This window comes from Caretta caretta, chromosome 10 (genome assembly GCF_965140235.1).
Source record: "Caretta caretta isolate rCarCar2 chromosome 10, rCarCar1.hap1, whole genome shotgun sequence".
In the NCBI taxonomy this organism is placed as follows: domain Eukaryota; kingdom Metazoa; phylum Chordata; order Testudines; family Cheloniidae; genus Caretta; species Caretta caretta.
The window spans coordinates 34264687-34283556 of record NC_134215.1 but is presented as its reverse complement, the minus strand read 5'-3'; the positions used below and the strand labels follow the sequence as shown (position 1 = coordinate 34283556).

The window sequence follows — 18870 nt, the reverse complement described above, 5'->3', positions numbered from 1 at the left end:
AGACAGGCGTCTTCGGTCTGGGGCATAGCGGTGATATGTGGGGTGTTTGGTCCCCTTGTGCTGCCTCTTCTCCCTGATCCTATGGTTGGGTGGCTGGGCTGAGTCGAAGACTGTAATCTGCTGCAAGGCAAAAGCTGTCCTGCAGGCACTAGGGCTAGCATGGGGCTGGGCCCAGAGAAGGGAGTGAACTTTGGGCCTGCTGAATCCCGCAAGCCCTCAGCAGGGAGTGGGCCGGAATGTCCCTTTGTACTGCCCCTTGAGCCAATCTAGCCCTGCCAGCCCGGAGTGCTGGGGAATCCACCATTTCATCGTGGCTGGCTCGCAGTACGGAGTAGCTGCCTGCTGCTCTGAGCACGCTATGAGAGCCAGGCTCTTGAGCTAGGGAATAGTCTCCCCAGGGAAGGGCTTGGCAGCCCCTTTTCCTGGGACACCCAAATTAAACACTGACAAAAGAAGCCTAGATTTGTCCTGGGTTTGTACAGTGCCATGGGGTCCTGCAGTATCCTGGGCCTGCTAGGGTGATATGTATAATCAATAAGCCGTGGAGAGCAGTCAGTCCTGGCCCCTGGCAGGGAGATGAGCTGAGCAGCAGGGCTCTCTTCCCTCCCTCCCAAAGTGATTTAGGAACATGGATCATCTGCAAGGTGCCGTGCCAGCAGGATGCCTGAGAGGCAGGGGAAGCAGGGTGGTGGGGGAGGTGACAGCGATGAGGTCAGCTCTCAGTCCCGCCTCCTTAGAACCAGGCCCTGCTGCAGTTTCCCTTGGTCCAGACATTTCTAGTCGCTCCTCCTCTGGGAGCCTCTCTGCCAGGAGAAGCTGAGCCAGTTGGCACCTCTAACGCCCTTGTGGTGTGCTTGGAACTATTATTGATTCCATTGAGGGCTCTTTTCTTTCTCTCCCCCCCGCCGCCCCACCTGTTGGCCTTCACCGCAGCTCCCTCCCTTGACTCATGTTCCCCTGGACACAGGCCAGGGCACATGGGCAGACAAAACAGACCCCGTCCTCTCCCGGAACAAGATAAGAGAAAGCCCCAAGGGCACGGGAGAAGAGAAAGCAGCCTGGAGACACAGGGTTTCTAGGGCGGAGATGGAGCAGGAATCACTGCCACTACCCTTGTCTGCAGCAGTGTCCTTGATCATCCTGGGCTGTTGTCAGCGCAACGTTGATAAGGGGCTTGATCCCTGGGGCCCAGGCCTACATGAGGAGTTTGTAGGGCGATCAGTGCTTGGGGGTGTTACGGGGGTGGTGGAGCCGATTGGGGCCAGTGTGACCCATGGGAATGTTCCCCAACACACATGGAGCTCTAGGGACGTGTGGGATGTCAAGCTGAGCCTGCCGATTGCCGTCACCACACTCCCCCGTGCATATGGCAGGGCTCTCCAGCATAATGCCCAGACCAAGGGTTTGGTCATTACACTAACAGTCAAGCCAAAGGTGCATCCTTCCTCTGCAGAGGGTGCTGGGCCCCTCTGTCCTCCTGCTGGCCCGCTGAGCTGCTGCCACAGGGAGCTCCGCAGCCAGGCTCTCAAGAGCTGGAGGCGAGGGAGCCTGCAATTCCTTCCCTAGCAACTTTGGGGGCAGGCGTGGCTTCCCCCTCGTTCAGCTCTCCTCCCCTCACCCTGACCTGATGGCTCGAGTGCCGGCCTCAAATCTGTGAGTGAGGGGATGGGCTTCCATCTGATGGTGGGAAGAGGGAATAGGTAGGCCCCAAACTGATCAAAGCCCCAAGCCTGCCTGCCCGTGAAGGGGGATTGGATTGGGGCGAGCACCATGCTAGCTCCATGGGAGAGCCAGTCACTCTGGCGTGAGGGGAACTCTGTCCCCCCAGAGCCAGCGTGCGTGGGGGTGAGCACAGACAGCAGCTTTCCAAGCACCAGCACTGTCAGCGCCTCTGGGGTCTGCACACCCTCACGCCAGCCGGATAAATTCAGCTCCCTCTCCACTAGTCGGAGCCGAGGGCTTGCCGCATATGGCAGAAGCCGGCAGGCCAGAGCAGAGGAGTGGCATACGAAGGGTTTCAGAGTAGCAGCCGTGATAGTCTGTATCTGCAAAAAGAAAAGGAGTACTTGTGGCACCTTAGACTAACACATTATTTGAGCATAAGCTTTCGTGGGCTAAAACCCACTTCCTTGGATGCATGCAGCGGAAAATACAGTAGGAAGATACATACATACAGAGACCATAAAACAATGGGTGTTATCATACACACTACGAGTGTCTCGTTGTAGTGTGTATGATAACACCCATTGTTTTATGGTCTCTGTATGTATATATCTTCCTACTGTATTTTCCGCTGCATGCATCCAAGGAAGTGGGTTTTAGCCCACGAAAGCTTATGCTCAGATAAATTTGTTAGTCTGTAAGGTTGTTTCTCAGTCACTTTATTTTGCCTGTAAGTGCACTCTGACAGCATTTCCTAGGCCGCTGGGGTTCCCTTTCTTTCCCTCGGGGACAGTGAAGTGGCTTGGTAACAAGGCAGACCTATAGACTTGCGGATGATACTAAACTGGGAGGAGTGGTAGATACGCTGGAGGGGAGGGATAGGATACAGAAAGACCTAGACAAATTGGAGGATTGGGCCAAAAGAAATCTGATGAGGTTCAATAAGGATAAGTGCAGGGTCCTGCACTTAGGACGGAAGAACCCAATGCACAGCTACAGACTAGGGACCGAATGGCTAGGCAGCAGTTCTGCGGAAAAGGACCTAGGGGTGACAGTGGACGAGAAGCTGGATATGAGTCAGCAGTGTGCCCTTGTTGCCAAGAAGGCCAATGGCATTTTGGGATGTATAAGTAGGGGCATAGCGAGCAGATCGAGGGACGTGATCGTTCCCCTCTATTCGACATTGGTGAGGCCTCATCTGGAGTACTGTGTCCAGTTTTGGGCCCCACACTTCAAGAAGGATGTGGATAAATTGGAGAAAGTCCAGCGAAGGGCAACAAAAATGATTAGGGGACTGGAACACATGAGTTATGAGGAGAGGCTGAGGGAGCTGGGATTGTTTAGCCTGCAGAAGAGAAGAACGAGGGGGGGACTTGATAGCTGCTTTCAACTACCTAAAAGGGGGTTCCAAAGAGGATGGCTCTAGACTGTTCTCAATTGTAGCAGATGACAGAACGAGGAGTAATGGTCTGAAGTTGCAGTGGGGGAGGTTTAGATTGGATATTAGGAAAAACTTTTTCACTAAGAGGGTGGTGAAACACTGGAATGCGTTACCTAGGGAGGTGGTAGAATCTCCTTCCTTAGAGGTTTTTAAGGTCAGGCTTGACAAAGCCCTGGCTGGGATGATTTAACTGGGAATTGGTCCTGCTGTGAGCAGGGGGTTGGACTAGATGACCTTCTGGGGTCCCTTCCAACCCTGATATTCTATGATTCTATGACTCGGAGCCTATCTGCACTGCAGTCCTGTGGCACGATCACAGCTCGGGTTGACGTCCCCAAGCCAGCTTTAACCCAGCCAGCTCAGGTACCGGAGGCTGGAGCAGGGACACTGCAGGAGCAGGGACACTGCAGCAGCTTAGCCTAGCCCTGTGAGTGATTCCCCAGGGGGTGTGGCCAAGGTGCCACAGGCGGCTTTGTGGTTCTGGTAGCTGACCTTGCTAGATGACAGCTAGCTCCAGTGTGTCTGTGAGCTGCAGTCACACCTTGAAGACACCCTTAGCGGGGCTGATTGGGAGGCAGGGGGATGGATGAGAACAATTGAGGGGGAAAGGAGTCCAGGAGAGCTGGCTGTATTCTAAAGAATCCTCATTGAGGTTGCAGGAACAAACCATCCTGGTGTGTAGAAAGAGTAGTAAATATGGCAGGCGACCAGCTTGGCTTAACAGTGAAATCCTTGCTGATCTTAAACACAAAAAAGAAGCTTACAAGAAGTGGAAGATTGGACAAATGACCAGGGAGGAGTATACAAATATTGCTCAGGCATGCAGGAGTGAAATCAGGAAGGCCCCAAATCACACTTGGAGTTGCAGCTAGCAAGGGATGTTAAGAGTAACAAGAAGGGTTTCTACAGGTATGTTAGCAACAAGAAGGTGGTCAGGGAAAGTGTGGGCCCCCGGGGAGGCAACCTAGTGACAGAGGATGTGGAAGAAGCTAATGTACTCAATGCTTTTTTCACCTCTGTTTTCACAAACAAGGTCAGCTCCCAGACTGGGCAGCACAGTATGGGGAGGAGGTGACCAGCCCTTTGTGGAGAAAGAAGTGGTTCAGGACTATTTAGAAAAGCTGGAGGAGCGCAAGTCCATGGGGCCGGATGCGCTGCATCCGAGAGTGCTAAAGGAGTTGACGGATGTGATTGCAGAGCCATGGGCCATTATCTTTGAAAACTCATGGCAATGGGGTGAGGTCCCGGATGACTGGAAAAAGGCTAATGTAGTGCCCATCTTTAAAAAAGGGGAGGAGGAGGATCGGGGGAACTACAGGCCAGTCAGCCTCACCTCAGTCCCTGGAAAAATCATGGAGCAGGTCCTCAAGGAATCAGTCTTGAAGCACTTGGAGAGGAAGGTGATCAGGAACAGTCAGCATGGATTCACCAAGGGCAAGTCATGCCTGACTAACCTAATTGCCTTTAATGATGAGATAACTGGCTCTGTGGATGAGGGGAAAACAGTAGATGTGTTATTCCTTGACTTTAGCAAAGCTTTTGATACAGTCTCCCACAGTATTCTTGCCAGCAAGTTAAAGAAGTATGGGGTGGATGTATGGTCTATAAGGGGGATAGAAAGCTGGCTAGATTGTCGGGCTCAACGGGTAGTGATCAATGGCTCCATGTCTAGTTGGCAGCCGGTATCAAGTGAAGTGCCCCAAGGGTCGGTCCTGGGGCCGGTTTTGTTCAATATCTTCACTAATGATCTGGAGGATGGCATGGATTGCACCCTCAGCAAGTTTGCAGATGACACTAAACTGGGAGGAGTGGTAGATACGCTGAAGGGTAGGGATAGGATAACAGAGGGACCTAGACAAATTAGAGGAATGGGCTAAAAGAAATCTGATGAGGTTCAACAAGGACAAGTGCAGAGTCCTGCACTTAGAAAGGAAGACTCCCATGCACCGCTACAGACTAGGGACCGAGTGACTAGGCAGCAGTTCTGCAGAAAAGGACCTAAGGGATATGGTGGACTAGAAGTTGGATATGAGTCAACAGTGTGCCCTTGTTGCCAAGAAGGCTAACGACATTTTGGGGTATATAAGTAGGAGCATTGCTAGCAGATTTAGGGATGTGATCATTCCCCTCTATTTGGCATTGGTGAGGCCTCATCTGGAGTACTGTGTCCAGTTTTGGGCCCCACACTACAAGAAGCATGTGGCAAAATTGTAAATAGTCCAGCAGAGGGCAACAAAAATTATTAGGGGGCTGGAGTACATGATTTAGGAGGAGAGGCTGTGGGAACTGGGATTGTTTAGTCTGCAGAAGAGAAGAATGAGGGGGGATTTGATAGCTGCTTTCAACTACCTGAAGGGAAGTTCCAAAGAGGATGGATCTAGACTGTTCTCAGTGGTACCAGATGACAGAACAAGGAGGTAATAGTCTCAAGTTGCAGTAGGGGAGGTTTTAGTTAGGATATTACGAAAAACTTTTTCACTATGAGGGTGGTGAAGCACTGGAATGGGTTACCTAGAGAGGTGGTGAAATCTCTTTTTCCTTAGAGGTTTTTAAGGTCAGGCTTGACAAAACCCTGGATGACTTCGTTGGGGATTTGGTCCTGCTTTGAGCAGGGGGTTGGACTAGATGACCTCCTGAGGTCCCTTCCAACCCTGATATTCTATGAATTAATTGAGCTGCCTCTTAGTGTGACATGGTTCCCCTGCTTTCCAAGAGAAGTGCGTGGGACAGTCGCTGGGCTGGGGGCATGTCCCTGACCTTCACTTCTACCTTGGGCCTAACGACCAGGCATTTGCGGGTCTCTAAGTGACCCTTATGTTTAGAGACCCTCCTCCTCCAGGTGTATGTGGTCCCTAGGTGCTTCGGGACAGCAGTGGTGGCTGGTCCCCCGGGTACCAGGCCCTGCACTCTCTGCCTGCCCTGGCTCTGGCAGACCCGCTCCTCTTCCTGCCCCCCGCGCCCCCCCCCCACTCCCAGCAGGCAGGACTTGCCAGCTATTAATCAATGGAGAAGAATCTCTGATAGAGTCCAGGGCGGAGCCTCTTGGCTGGAACAGTGCCAGCTCTGACTGGCAGGCGGAGAGGAGTCAGTAAAGAAAATGGGCCGGGGGACCCTTGGGAAGTCGCAGGGACCCATCTCCGCCCCTGCCAGGAGAAAGCAGCTTGAATGAGGGCAAGTGTGGCTATGGATCCAGGTATTGACTCAGGTCTCTACTGGGGCAGGTTCTCTCTGCTGCAGGCGCTGAGGGCTGGAAGCTCTGGCCGTTGTCCCCGCTCCAACAAATTGCAGAGCAGGCCCCCCTGAGACTGGCTCCTTGGGCAAAGTCTGGCTCCCCACATATTCCCCCAACACACAGTTCACTTAAAGCAGACTGCATCAGGGTTCCCCTCTAGGGGGCTTTTTGGGAAGGGATGGGGTGAGCCATAGGGGAACGGGAGCCAGCAGCCCCAAGGAGGGTGGAGGTCACAGGCTAGTGCTGTTCTGTGGCTGGTGGTCCCTCCCCCACAACCATGCATTCAGTCCAATGTGCGTTAACTGTCCTGTGTTCTCCATGGTGCTCACCTCCAACTGTTCTCCTTGTCTCTCCACAGGATAAGAAGCTGCGGATCTTTGACCCAAGGACCAAGCCAGCTGCAGCCCAGGTACTTCCTTGGTCTGCCGGGGGCGGGGCAGGGGGGAACGGACGGATGGATGGACAGCCTGGGTGGAGCAAAGCGAATTCGAGGTCGGTGGTCAGATACCATGGTGATGGGCCCAGTAGAATGAGCTGAATCGACCCAAGAGCTACAAGGTGTAGATAGTCCGGGGTCTGTCTGTATGGGATCTTCACTGCTGGGATCTGATATTCGGGAGAGGTACCAGGGTTAGGAAGGATATCGTTACAGACTGAGCTCCTTGCGGTGGGGTGTGCTCCGGGCAGCTCCATGGAGACTGTTCAGCATGGGTTGAAGAACTGTACCAACCTCTGGGTGTTCATATGCCCAAACCACTGAATCTTTGGGTGCCTGGAGTGGCTGCTGGCTGCCACGGGCTCTGGCTGTCTTTTGCCTGGTGAAGTTCTGCCTGTTGCTGCCTCCTCCTCAGGCCTAGGGTCCTTTCTTGGCTTCCCCTGAGGCTATCTGCATAGAGCATGGGGAAGCTTTTAGGCCATGAAGACTTCAGTGCAGGACACCTGCTTCCAATCTGCAGTCCCCTTTCATCCTGATCCTGGTATTCCGTGAATTCAAAGCGACTGGTCGGGGCCCATCTGCAGTCAGCGGCCCCAGCTCCTGCAGGGAGGGAGGTGGCTCCCACATGGGTTGTTTGCCTCCAGGTTTTTCCAGCAGCTGAACGAAATAGCTTCAGTGTCATTGAGGTCTGACCGACCGGCTCAGACCGGCTCACTAAACGCAGTGATTAGAAAATAAATAGTGGGGTCGGAGCTGCATTCAGCATGGCGTTTAAACAGCCCCCATTAGAGGTTTCCTGTGGCTTCTGGAAGCAGAGGTCCCTCTCCCCTCTGGGCTGGCTTGAGTTATAGGAAGCATGGAGGAGGGGGAAGAACTAGTGGCTTCCCCTGTGCACCCAGCCTGTGATTCCTTCCAGGACTTTCAGTGTCTGCGCCCTCCAACTGCTCATGCTGCAGCCCTTCCATTGTATGTTAGGCCTCACTTTTTGTTGCGGGGGTGTGTGTGTGTAAGACACAGGCTGGTGTGGTCTCCCCAGTTGCGCATGGTGTCAGATGGATGGGCGGTTGTGCCTGTTAGGCCTTTCCACCATCCTCATGGCTGTGGCCTGTCGAGAACTCGCTGCACTAATACTGCTCGCAGCCTGTGGAGATTCCTCTTCAGCACCAGCACTAGAGGCCTGCGTGCCAGGAGCTGACAGTCTGCTCTGCTGGGTGTCTGTCTGTCTAGGTGCTGGCAATGGGCAGAACTCTGTCCCCCATAACCTTCTCCCCCCCCCCCCCACCCCCCGGTGCGGGAATGGGGATGTGTTATTGGCCAGAGTGCAGTGAAGTGCAGCCTCTCGCAGCAGAGTTGGAGAGCCATGCTACCCGGCCTTTGTGGTTAAAGGGCTGCTGGCTATTCCGAGTGCTTGCCAGTAGCCCGTGCTCACGGGTCTGAGGAGAGGTGAGCCTTGGGCACCTGGGTGTTGGCTAGCTGGGGCAGTATGGGCTGGCCTGGATCTCAGTGCTGAGCTGGTCGCCCTCACCCCATCCTTTGGCCTGTCCCAGCAAATTGCTCCAGCTGCTCAGACCCTTCCATGGGAGGCGGTGGAGATGCTGCTCACACACAAGCCTGCAGTCTTCTCCCTGGAACTAGCCAGAGGGCTGACTGTCGAGGGGTGCGGGACCTCCCTCCCTTTGGGGCTGAGTGTGATGAGTTTCTGCCAGGTTCCTAGCCCTTGCTGGCTGGCCCCTAGCGCTATCTGAACCAGTTGGTTCATAGAGCCATACCCCACTTGGGGTGCTCTCATCAGACAGCATAGGCTAAGCAGGGTCGGGCCCAGTCAGGATTTGGATGGGTGACACCGACAGAAAACCCAGGCTGCTGCAGGAAATGGTGTCTGATTCAGCAGGTGGTGCTGTTGAACTGGTGCGCCAGCATGCTGCTAGGGGATTCCCCGCTGCTGAAAGAGCCTTAATTCTGACCACCAGGGGCTATCGTCCGTCCCACAGCATCCTTCCTGCATGTCGGAGGTGTTAGCTCCAAGGTCCTGGCCTGACTTCTCTTTCCACTGATTGTACTAGCCTGCCTTCCCTCTGCAGCAGTGCAGAAAGTGCTGTGTTCCAACACTGAGGGGGCTATGCTCACCAGCAAGGGATGGGGGGGCCTACCAGGATGAAGGGCACGCAGGGAATAAGATTTTCAGCGACACTCTGAATTTACATCGCTATAGCCACGTCTCTTGGGGGTGGGAAAGATCTCCCTCCCTGAGGGACGATGCTATACCGACCTGACCCCTGATGTAGACACCTCTCAGGGAGGTGGATTAACCTATGCCGACAGCAGAATGCATCCTGTCGCCATGTTTACGCCGCAGAGCTACAGCTGCGCCGCTGTTGTGTTTTAAGCCCTGACCGCCTCTTACCACACGTTGCTTGGGTGCCAATCAAAGCATCTTGTGTAGGCCTGGCTTGTACACAGCCCCTCTCTCCCCTGGTGTGGCTATATGCACAGACCTGTCGTGGGGAAGTGGAGCAGCTAACACAAGCTGGAATGGCAAATGTTCGCCTTTTGAACTGCATCTTTGCCTCCCACTGCTCCAGGTGCATGCCCGACATGGCTGCAAAGTGTTGAATCTCTTCCTGCTGGCATGTAACCCCGTGCTACTCCAGAGGTCCCCCTATTTATTCCCTGCGAGCCCCTGTCTGGTTGTATAATGGCACGTCAGCAAGGGGTGAGCTCGGCGGGTTCCAGCCGAGTCTCCCAGAGAGGGTGGACCCCGTCTAGCTGAGCTATTAAAAATATTGTGTGAATGATGGTTGCTGTTGAAAATAGGCAGTTTGCCTCCTCTGCCGTCTGATCCATCGATGTTTGTGTCCAGTGCGAGCCCCTCATCTGTGTCTGGGGTTGCCAAGAGAAACATGTACCTTCTTGGCAGTTACCAAGAAATGCTGAGTTGCAGCCATAATCCAGTCTCGCTTGTAATTAATGAAGATGTTTAGTCTTCTAGAAATGCCACATATTACATTGTGCTGAAGGGAGAACCTTTAAAATGCCATAAATCCTGAGAGTTTGCACAGGATTTAATTAGCCAAGAGGAATAAAATCTGATTTTCCTGTTGCTGAAGCGGCTGGGTTACTTGGAAGGGCTTCTCTTCCTGTGGGCCAGAGCTGCTATGAAATTGTGTCGTCTCAGGGCTGCCGTGGAAAGCAGTGGGTTGCTGCGCTCTGTCCTTTAACGTGACCCAGTTTGCATAGCAGCTACTGAGGCACCAGTACAATGAGTTTTCCAGGTCAGCTGGAACCACTGATGTGACAGAAATAGGGGCAGGATGTAACAAAATCTGAAGCAAAACTTGTGATGCTAATGTCCGGAGGCTCCGGACCTCTGACACCATAGGTATGCTCTGATCCTTCATGGCATAGAACCGTCACAGCCTTTCCTCTTAGAGCCTGGGTACTGGAGTTACTCAGGACTGTCTCACTAAACTGACTGCTCCTTCTTTAATTTAAAAACAATCTGACCATTGCAAACAAGAAACCAGGGATTGGAGCTGTGACCGCATGGAATGTTGGAGCCTGACTGGCAGCTCTGTGGCCAGGAGTCCTCTGTCTTTCCGTAGAACAGAGATATTATGGGCTAGGGCCATGTGAACTTCCCTCAACAAGGTGCCTCTCCGTTGACCTTCAGGTCCGCTCTTGGGGTGGGGTAGGAGTTCTGTCTTTGAGCCATTCAAGCCTTGATTGTTCTGCTGAGGCTGCCACTGCCCTGGTGCCAGCTGTGGTGGTGGATTTCTGCTATGCGTGTCTGTCCCCTGAGCACTAGAGGGCAGTGGGAGGGAAACTATAAAAGGCTGAAATTAAAAGCATGAGAACATAAGAGCTGGGATGCTGGGTCAGACCATGGTCCATCTTGCCCAGTATCCTGTCTGACAGTGGTCTGTCCCAGAGCTTCAGAGGGAGTGGAGAGAACAGAGCAATTATGGAGCAATCCACCAGTTTTCCACACTCTGCTTGTGGCAGTCTGAGGCTTAGGGTCACCCAAGCGTTGGGTTACATCTCTGACCATCTTGGCTAATATCCATTGGTGGACCTAGCCTCCATGAACTTATCCAGTGCTATTTTTCAACCCAGTTAGACTTTTGGCCTTCACAACATCCCCTGGTAATGAGTTCCACAGGTTGACTGTGCATTGTGTGGGGAAAAAGTACTTCCTCTTGTTTGTATTAAACCTGCTGCCTGTTAACTTCATCGGGTGACACCTGGTATTTGTATTGTATAAAAGAGTGAATAACGCTTCTGTATTCACTTCCTCCACAGCATTCCTGATTTTTGTAGACCCCATCATCTCCCCCATTGGTCGTCTCTTTTCTAAGCTGAACAGTCCTGATGTTTTTAATCTCCCCTCATATGGAAGCCTTGATCATCTTTGTAGTAACTGCTAAATTAGACCCCATCATTTTATATGCATAGTTGGGATTATTTTTTTTAATGTGCATCATCTACATTGAATTTCATCTGCCATTTTGTTGCCCAGTTGTGTGAGATTCCCTCTGTAACTCCTCGCAGTCTGCTTTGGACTTAACTATCTTGAATAACTTTGTATTTTCTGCCAACTTTGCTTCTTCATTAATGATCTGGAAAAGGAGATGAACAATGAATACATTGAACAGCACCAGTGCAAGCACAGATCCCTGGGGGACGCAGCTGTTCACCTCTCTCCATTGTGAAAACTGACCATTTATTTCAAGCCTTTGTTTCCTGTCTTTCAGCCAGCTTCTGATCCACAAGAGGACCTTCCCTCTTATCCCATGGCTTCTTAGTTTCCTTAAGAGCCTTTGGTGAGGGACCTCCTCAAAGGCTTTCTGTAAATCCGAGTACACAATAAATTGATTGGATCACCCTTATCCACATGTTTTTGATCCCCTCACAGAATTCTAATAGATTGGTGTGGCATGATCTCCCTTTACAAAAGCCATGCTGACACTTCCCCAACAAATCAGGTTTATCTGTACCTGATAATTCTGTTGTTTTCTATAAATTTGCTCTGTACTGAAGTTAGGCTTACTAGCCTGTAATTGCCATGATCGCCTCTAAAGCCCTTTTTAAAAATCGGCATCACATTAATTACCTTCCACACCTGGTACAGAGGCTGATTTCAGTGGTAACTTCCATACCACAGTTTGTAGTTCTGCATTTTCATATTTGAGTTCCTTCAGAACTCTTGGGTGATACCATCTGGACCTGGTGACTTATTACTGTTATCAATTTGTTCTAAAACCTCTTCTATTGACACATCAATTTGGGACAGTACTTCATATTTGTTGCCCAAAAAGAATGGATATGATGTTGGTATCTCCCTCACCTTCTCTGCAATGAAGACTGATGCAAAGAATTTGTTCAACTTCTCTGCAACGGCCTTGTCTCCCTTGAGTGCTTCTTTAACTCCTATGTCATCTAGTGGCCTAGCTGCCCATTTGGTGAACTGCTTCTGATGAACTTAAAACAAACAAACAAATTACTGTTAGTTTGTGCATCATTAGCAAGTTGCTTCTCAAATTCATACTTATATTTTTACATTTTACTTGCCAGAGTTTGCGTCCCTTCCTATTTTCCTCAGTAGGATTTGACTTCCAAATTTTAAAGGATGCCTCTTTGCCTCTAATGGCCTCCATTACTCTGCTATTCGGCCATGGTGGTACTCTTTTGGTCCTCCTGTCATTTTTGATTTGGGTTATATGTTTAGTCTGAGCTTCACTTATGGTGTATTTAAGTAGGTTCCAGTCACTGTGCCCTTGTGACTGCGCTTTTTAATTTCCATCTAATTAGTGTTCTCGTTCTTGTATAGTCCCCCCTTTTAAAGTTAAATGTTACTGGGGTGGCTTTTTTTTTTTTTTGTATTCTCCCCCCCCCCACCCCCCACAAGCATGTTGCATTTAATTACATTAAGGTCACTATTACCGAGTGGTTCAGCTACAGTTACCTCTTGGACCAGATCCTGTGCGCCACTTAGCACTAAATCCAGCATGGCCTCTCCCCTTGTGGGTTCCAGGACTAGCTGCTCCAAGAGGCATTCATTAATGGTGTCTAGAAACTTTGTCTCTGCATCGTATCTTGAGGTGATATGTTCCCAGTCAATATGGGAAAAGTTGAAATCCCCCTTATTAAGGATAAGATTATGTCATGGAGGTCATGGATTCTGTGACTTTCAGAGACCTCCATGGTTTTAGAGTGGTAGCCGTGTTAGTCCGTATCAGCAAAAACAACGAGGAGTCCTTGTGGCACCTTAGAGACTAACGCATCTATTTGGGCATAAGCTTTCATGGGCTAAAACCCACCTCATCAGATGCATGGAGTGGAACATACAGTAGAGAGGTATAAATACACAGCATATGAAAAGATGGGAGTTGCCTTACCAAATGGGGGATCAGTGCTAACGAGCCAATTCAATTAAGGTGGAAGTGGGCTATTCTCAACAGTTGACAAGAAGGGGTGGAAATCACTTCTGTAGTGCTAATGAGGTCAATGTGATCAAGGTGGCCCATTTCAAAGAGCTGATAAGAAAGTGGGGGGAAAGCAGGGGGAAACTAGTTTTTGTAGTGACCCATCCACTCCCAGTCTTTATTCAGGCTTAATTTGATGGTGTCCAGTTTACAAATTAATTCCAGTTCTGCAGTTTCTCATTGGAGTCTGTTTTTGAAGTTTTTTGTTGAAGAATTGCAACTTTTAAGTCTGTTATTGAGTGTCCAGGGAGATTGAAGTACGCTTCTACTGGTTTTTGAATGTTCTAATTCTTGATGTCAGATTTGTCTATTTATTCTTTTGCATAGAGACTGTCCGGTTTGGCCAATGTACATCCGTTTCAGCCCTGGAGTGGGAGGCCAGAGCTGTCAGCCAGCAGGGGCCCTGGAGCTCTGAGCCACCATGGGCTTCGGGGGTGCTGGCACCACCAGCCCCAGAGCCCCCCTGGGCAGCAGGAACAGGGACCCAATGCGCCGAGCCACCAGCCCCAGAGCCCCCCTGGGCAGCAGGAACAGGGACCCGATGCGCTGAGCCACCAGCCCCAGAGCCCCCCTGGGCAGCAGGAACAGGGACCCGATGCGCCGAGCCACCAGCCCCAGAGCCCCCAGGCACCATGGAGCTGTCAACCACTGGGGCGCAGGTGCTGGTATGCACCCCCACTCCAGCAGAGCTTGGGCTAATTTCCCTCCCCCTCCCCCCCCGCCAAAACCTGCAGGGCTCAGGCTTCAGTCATCTCCCCCAACAGCCCCCTCCCCCCATTATTTTTAGTAAAAGTCACAGACCGGTCACGGGCTTCTGTGAATTTTTGGTTCTTGCTGCAACCTGTATGTGGTTTTTACTAAAAATAACTGTGACAAAATCTTAACCTTGCCCATTATTATTGTGTTTTCTGGGTTTGTAGCCTCTCCCTTAGCATTTCAGAGTCACCGTCACCTTCCTGGTGAGGTGGTCAGTGGTATTTCTGCTAGGATTCTCTTATTATTCAAAGCATGGCATTTCTATCCACAGAGATTCTATGGGGCTGTCTGATTCATTTAAGATTTTCTCCTTATTTGACTGTGCTTTTTCTAAACCCGTAGTGCCACTCCCCCCATTAGCATGACCTACTCTGTCATTCCCGGGTATTTGGTACCCTGATATTACTATATCCCACAGATTATCCTCATTCCACCAAATGCCAGCCTTCTCCCAGCAAGCTTCTGGAGCAGCCACGTCTTACCAGCTCGGTTTCAAATGCAGGAAGACCAGACATGAGCGCCCTAAGTGTTGGGATTCCAAGCTTAGAGTTTGGTTTGGATTTGCCGATCTTCCCACTGGGGGTGTAGATGGGAACAGTCAAGGGTAGGAGCCAGTGCATCTAACTACCGAGGGGCTTGGTTTACTGTTTGGGGCTGTGGCTGTGAGTCTGCCCCAGGCCCCGGTGTTCAGAGGATGAGTCCTTGCACGCTCTAATGGACTCTAGGGCTACTTTATGATTCCTGGGCACAGCTACGCCTACAAATAAGAAACTATTCAGTAGGTCACAGACCACCCGGAGATCACATCCTGTTCAGTTTTCTGGGTTCCATAGATCCACCGATTTCCCCCCCCCCCCAAAAGAAAAAAGACATCAAGCTCAGGGAAAGAGGGTCACCCAACTGCCCTCCACAACCACCCAGCCATCTTCGAAGGAGTGGTTTCGATGGGTTGGTTGAGGGTTCGAATCCCCTCACACCTCTGGATTTGCAGCTGTGTCCATTAGCCCACCTCCCCCCTTTGGAGACCACCTTGCCTCTTTCCAACATGCTTGGAGGTGGATCACTTCAGACAAGTGGGTCACAGAGGCCATAACATTGGGCTATACCATCCATATTACATCACTCTCCCCCTTCTGTTCCTTCCCCATCCCTCTTCAGGGATGTCTCTTGCAAGCTTTTACTGAGACAAGAAGTGAACTCTTTCCTTTGATTAGGAGCAGTAGAACCTGTCTCTCTCCTCCTCACAAGGACAAGGGATTTTACTTGAAGTGTCTCCTTGTGCCAAAGAAGGAGGGAGGGCGGAGACTGATTGTAGATCTAAGACTTTTAAACAGTTGTAAAGTCTCAAAACTTCAGGATGGTGAGCTATAATTCCGGCAGCTATAATTCGTTCACTGGAGAAGGGGGATTGGTTTTCAGCCCTCCACTTACAAGTTGCCTGTTTCCATATAACACTACACCCATTGTACAGGAAATTCCTCTGCTTCACTATAGGCCAGGATCATTTCCAATGCCAAGTGCTTCCCTTCGGCCTTTCCTTGGCCCCAAGGGTGTTCTTAAAGGTCCTGGCAGTAGTGGTGGCTTCCCTCCGACAAGAAGCCCTCCTAGTCTTCCCATACCTCGATGACTTGCTACTCAAGGGCTCAGAGGTGCCAACTTTTCAAAGTGCTGGGAAGTGCTTGACCCCCCCCAGCTACACCCCATGCACTGCCCCACTCCACCCCTTCCCCCAAGACTCCACCCATGCCCCACCTCTTCCTGCCCCTGCTTCACCCACGCGCCCCACCTTTTCCTGCCCAGTTCTGCCCCTCCCCCAAGCGTGCAGAGTCCTTGCTCCTCCCCTTTTCCTCCCAGCCTCCTGCCTGCGTGCTGCAAAACAGCTGATTGCAGCGGGTGGGAGGCACGGGGAGGGAGGAGGAGGCACTGATCCGCAGGGCCTGCTGGTGCGGGGGAGCTGATGGGGGGATGCTGGTGGGTGCTCAGAACCCACCATTTTTTCCCTGTGGGTGCTCCAGCCCTGGAGCACCCACAGAGCCGGCACCTATGCAGGGGTTTCTCTTCCAAAGCAGTGCTGTCTTCCATCCAGTTGGCCCTCGCTCTGTCCCAGGAGTTGGGTCTGCACCTGAATGTAAAAAAGTCCAAGTTAATCCCTGTACAGAAGATACAGTTTATAGGGTGTATTTGGGCTCATTGACTATCAGAGCCTACTATCCTTTAGACAAATTTGTAACCTTGTCAGGTCTAGTACAGGCAATTCAGAGGATCCCTCGGACCAAAGCAGATCAGTCTTCAGCTGCTTGGGCATGTGGCAGCTTACAACTTTTTAACCGATCACGCGTGGCTAAACCTCCCCTGATTTCAGGGCTGGCTCAGAACTACCTGTTCTCCTGGCATATGCCTTGGACAGACAGACATGACAGAGGGAGGAATTCTCTAGACTAGTGGAAGGATCAACTCCGCATGTGTGCATTCGTTCCTTTCTGGGGCCCAGCCCCATTAGTGACTTTAACAACAGCCGCATCCCTGTTGGGATGGGGAGACTACCTCAATCCCCCTCACTGCTCAGGGCAGATGGACAATTCAGAAAACCCGTCTCTACATCTATCTGTTGGAGTTCGGGCTGTCAGGAACACTTGCCTTCGTTTCCAACCCCTCTTCGGGGGAAATCAATCAGGGTCATGACAGGCAATGTATCTCACATGTTCTATATCAACAAAGAGTGAGGAGCAAGATCCCCCACCCTGTGGCCAAAGCCACAAAACTATGGAAATGATGATCCAAATTTCAGCGGAATGCCTCCCAGATATTTAGAACACCACAGCCAATGTCCTCAGCAGACACTTCTCATAGGACTATGAATGGGAGCTAGACACCCAAGTTCTCCACAGCATATTCCAAAGAAGGGAACTGGCAAAGGTGGGTCTCTTGGCCACCTTCAGCAACAGGAAATGCCCTCTTTTCTGCTGAAGGGGAGTCCGAGTCACCACTCCTTGAGAGAGGCCTTTTTTCACCCTTGGAAGAAGGGTCCGTTCTGTGAGTTTCCTTTAACACCGCTGATACTGAAGGTGATGAACAAGATCAGGCAGGACAGAGCCAGAATTTTTCTTAGTGCTAACCTAGTCGAGGCAAGCTTGGTACCCTCACCTGCTTCACTGGTGTGTCCAACTGTCCCTCATCTCCTGTCACAGGATGCGGGTCATGCGCATCATCCCAATATAGCAGTTCTTCACCTCAGAGTGTGGCTCCTCAAGCGTTCATAGGATTAGACTCCCTCTTGCTCTCCAGTTTTGCTCACCGAGTACTGTCTAGCTTTATTAAGGGTTTGGAGCATCTCTCCCTATAGATTAGAGATCCTACCACGACCTGGGACCTCAGCCTTGTACTCGGTTACCTTTGAGACTTCCATTTGAACATTTGGCAACCTGTTCTCTGTTGCATTTATCTATGAAGATGGCCTTTTTAGTAGCCATCATGTTGGCCTGTAGGATCAGGGAGGTTGGACCCTTGTTGGCAGATCCCCCCCACTTCATGGTGTTCTTTAAGGACAAGGTCTCTTTACATCCAGAGCCTAAATTCTTGCCTAAGGTTCTGGGAGAGTTTCACCTTAGGCAATCCATTCACCTACCTGTGTTTTCCCTAAAGCCCATACTTCTCAGCAGGAATCCTGTCTCCATACCCTGGATGTTAGAAGGGCATTGGCATTATCCTTAGATAGGACCAAGCAACTTAGGAAGCCACATAGGCCTTTCATTTCCTTCATGGTTAGCTCCACAGGATCCTTGATCTCTGCTCTGAGACTATTGAGATGGATACCTGGGTGTATTATCACGTGTTATGAGCTGCAGGGATTCACCCCGCCCCTGCAAAGGGCGACAGCACATTCAGCCAGCTCGCCGGCAACACCTATGGCGTCACTGAACAATGCATCAGTATATGAGATCTGTGGGGCTGCTCCATGGGCTTCGAAACCTTCCTCTCTGATCCATGCTGTCAGGTCCGATGTGGCACTTGGTTCTGCAGCTCAGTCTTCAGTTCTGGACTCAGTTCCAAAGCACCCTCCTCCATCTGGGGTACTGCTCAGGAGGCAGCTGCAGGGGAGCACCCACAGGGACACTGCTCAAAGGGTTACTCGCTTTGTGCCATAACTGTGGTTCCTCAAGATATCTCCCTATGGGTGCTCCACAACCCAGCCTCCTTCCTCTCTGCTTTTGGACAACGTTTGGATGAAGAAGGAACTGAGGATTTGCCCCTACACCCTGATGTAGCCTCGGTGTCCAGCATGGGAAGGCACAGGCCACATCTGCAGGTTGAACGGATACTGAAAATCTCCCAGGGCTTGAGAGGCGCACATACCCCTGAAGTGGAGCGCCCAGAGGGACACATTTCAAAGAACCACAGTCACTGCACCCCTTCTTCCCTGTTTGGGGGGATCTAACCTGAATGCTGCTCACCAATTCTTGAGCTAATCAATAGAGTGGTGAGAACAGGAACAGTTACAGCCCTGCTGGACCAGCAGTGCTCTGGGGAAATACCAAGCTGAGCTCACTGGCGAGGTGTCGGCGAGATGGCCACTGGATGGGGATGGACGTCCCACCCCCAGATCGTTGTTTGAGGATCCCTAGCACGCTAGCCGTGTAGCTGTCTGCTGAGCCATCAGCAGGGAAGAGCTACCCCTACACTGTTTGGGTTCTGGCTCCAGAATGTGCTTGGAAGGAGAGAGCTGAGTAGCAGGAGGCTGATAACAGGACGGTGAAGCACCAAGTCCTCTGTGGCCAGTGTTTGCTCTGCGTGGTCCTTGGGACAGTGTCCCTCCCCCACACTCTCCTCTGCACTGCCTGGCTGTAGCCAGAGGTTGGGCAGG

The 18870-nt window shown here is 51.4% G+C and overlaps 1 protein-coding gene across 2 annotated transcripts in view; it reads left to right on the top strand.

Annotated features, from left to right (window-relative positions):
• The window catches only part of CORO7 (coronin 7), a 184473-nt gene that overhangs the window by 27150 nt on the left and 138453 nt on the right, over positions 1-18870 (top strand). For both annotated transcript variants that reach the window (XM_048867848.2, XM_048867847.2), the window contains exon 7: positions 6694-6744. In XM_048867848.2, the coding sequence (XP_048723805.2) occupies positions 6694-6744 (51 nt within the window). The remainder of the gene's footprint in view (positions 1-6693; positions 6745-18870) is intronic.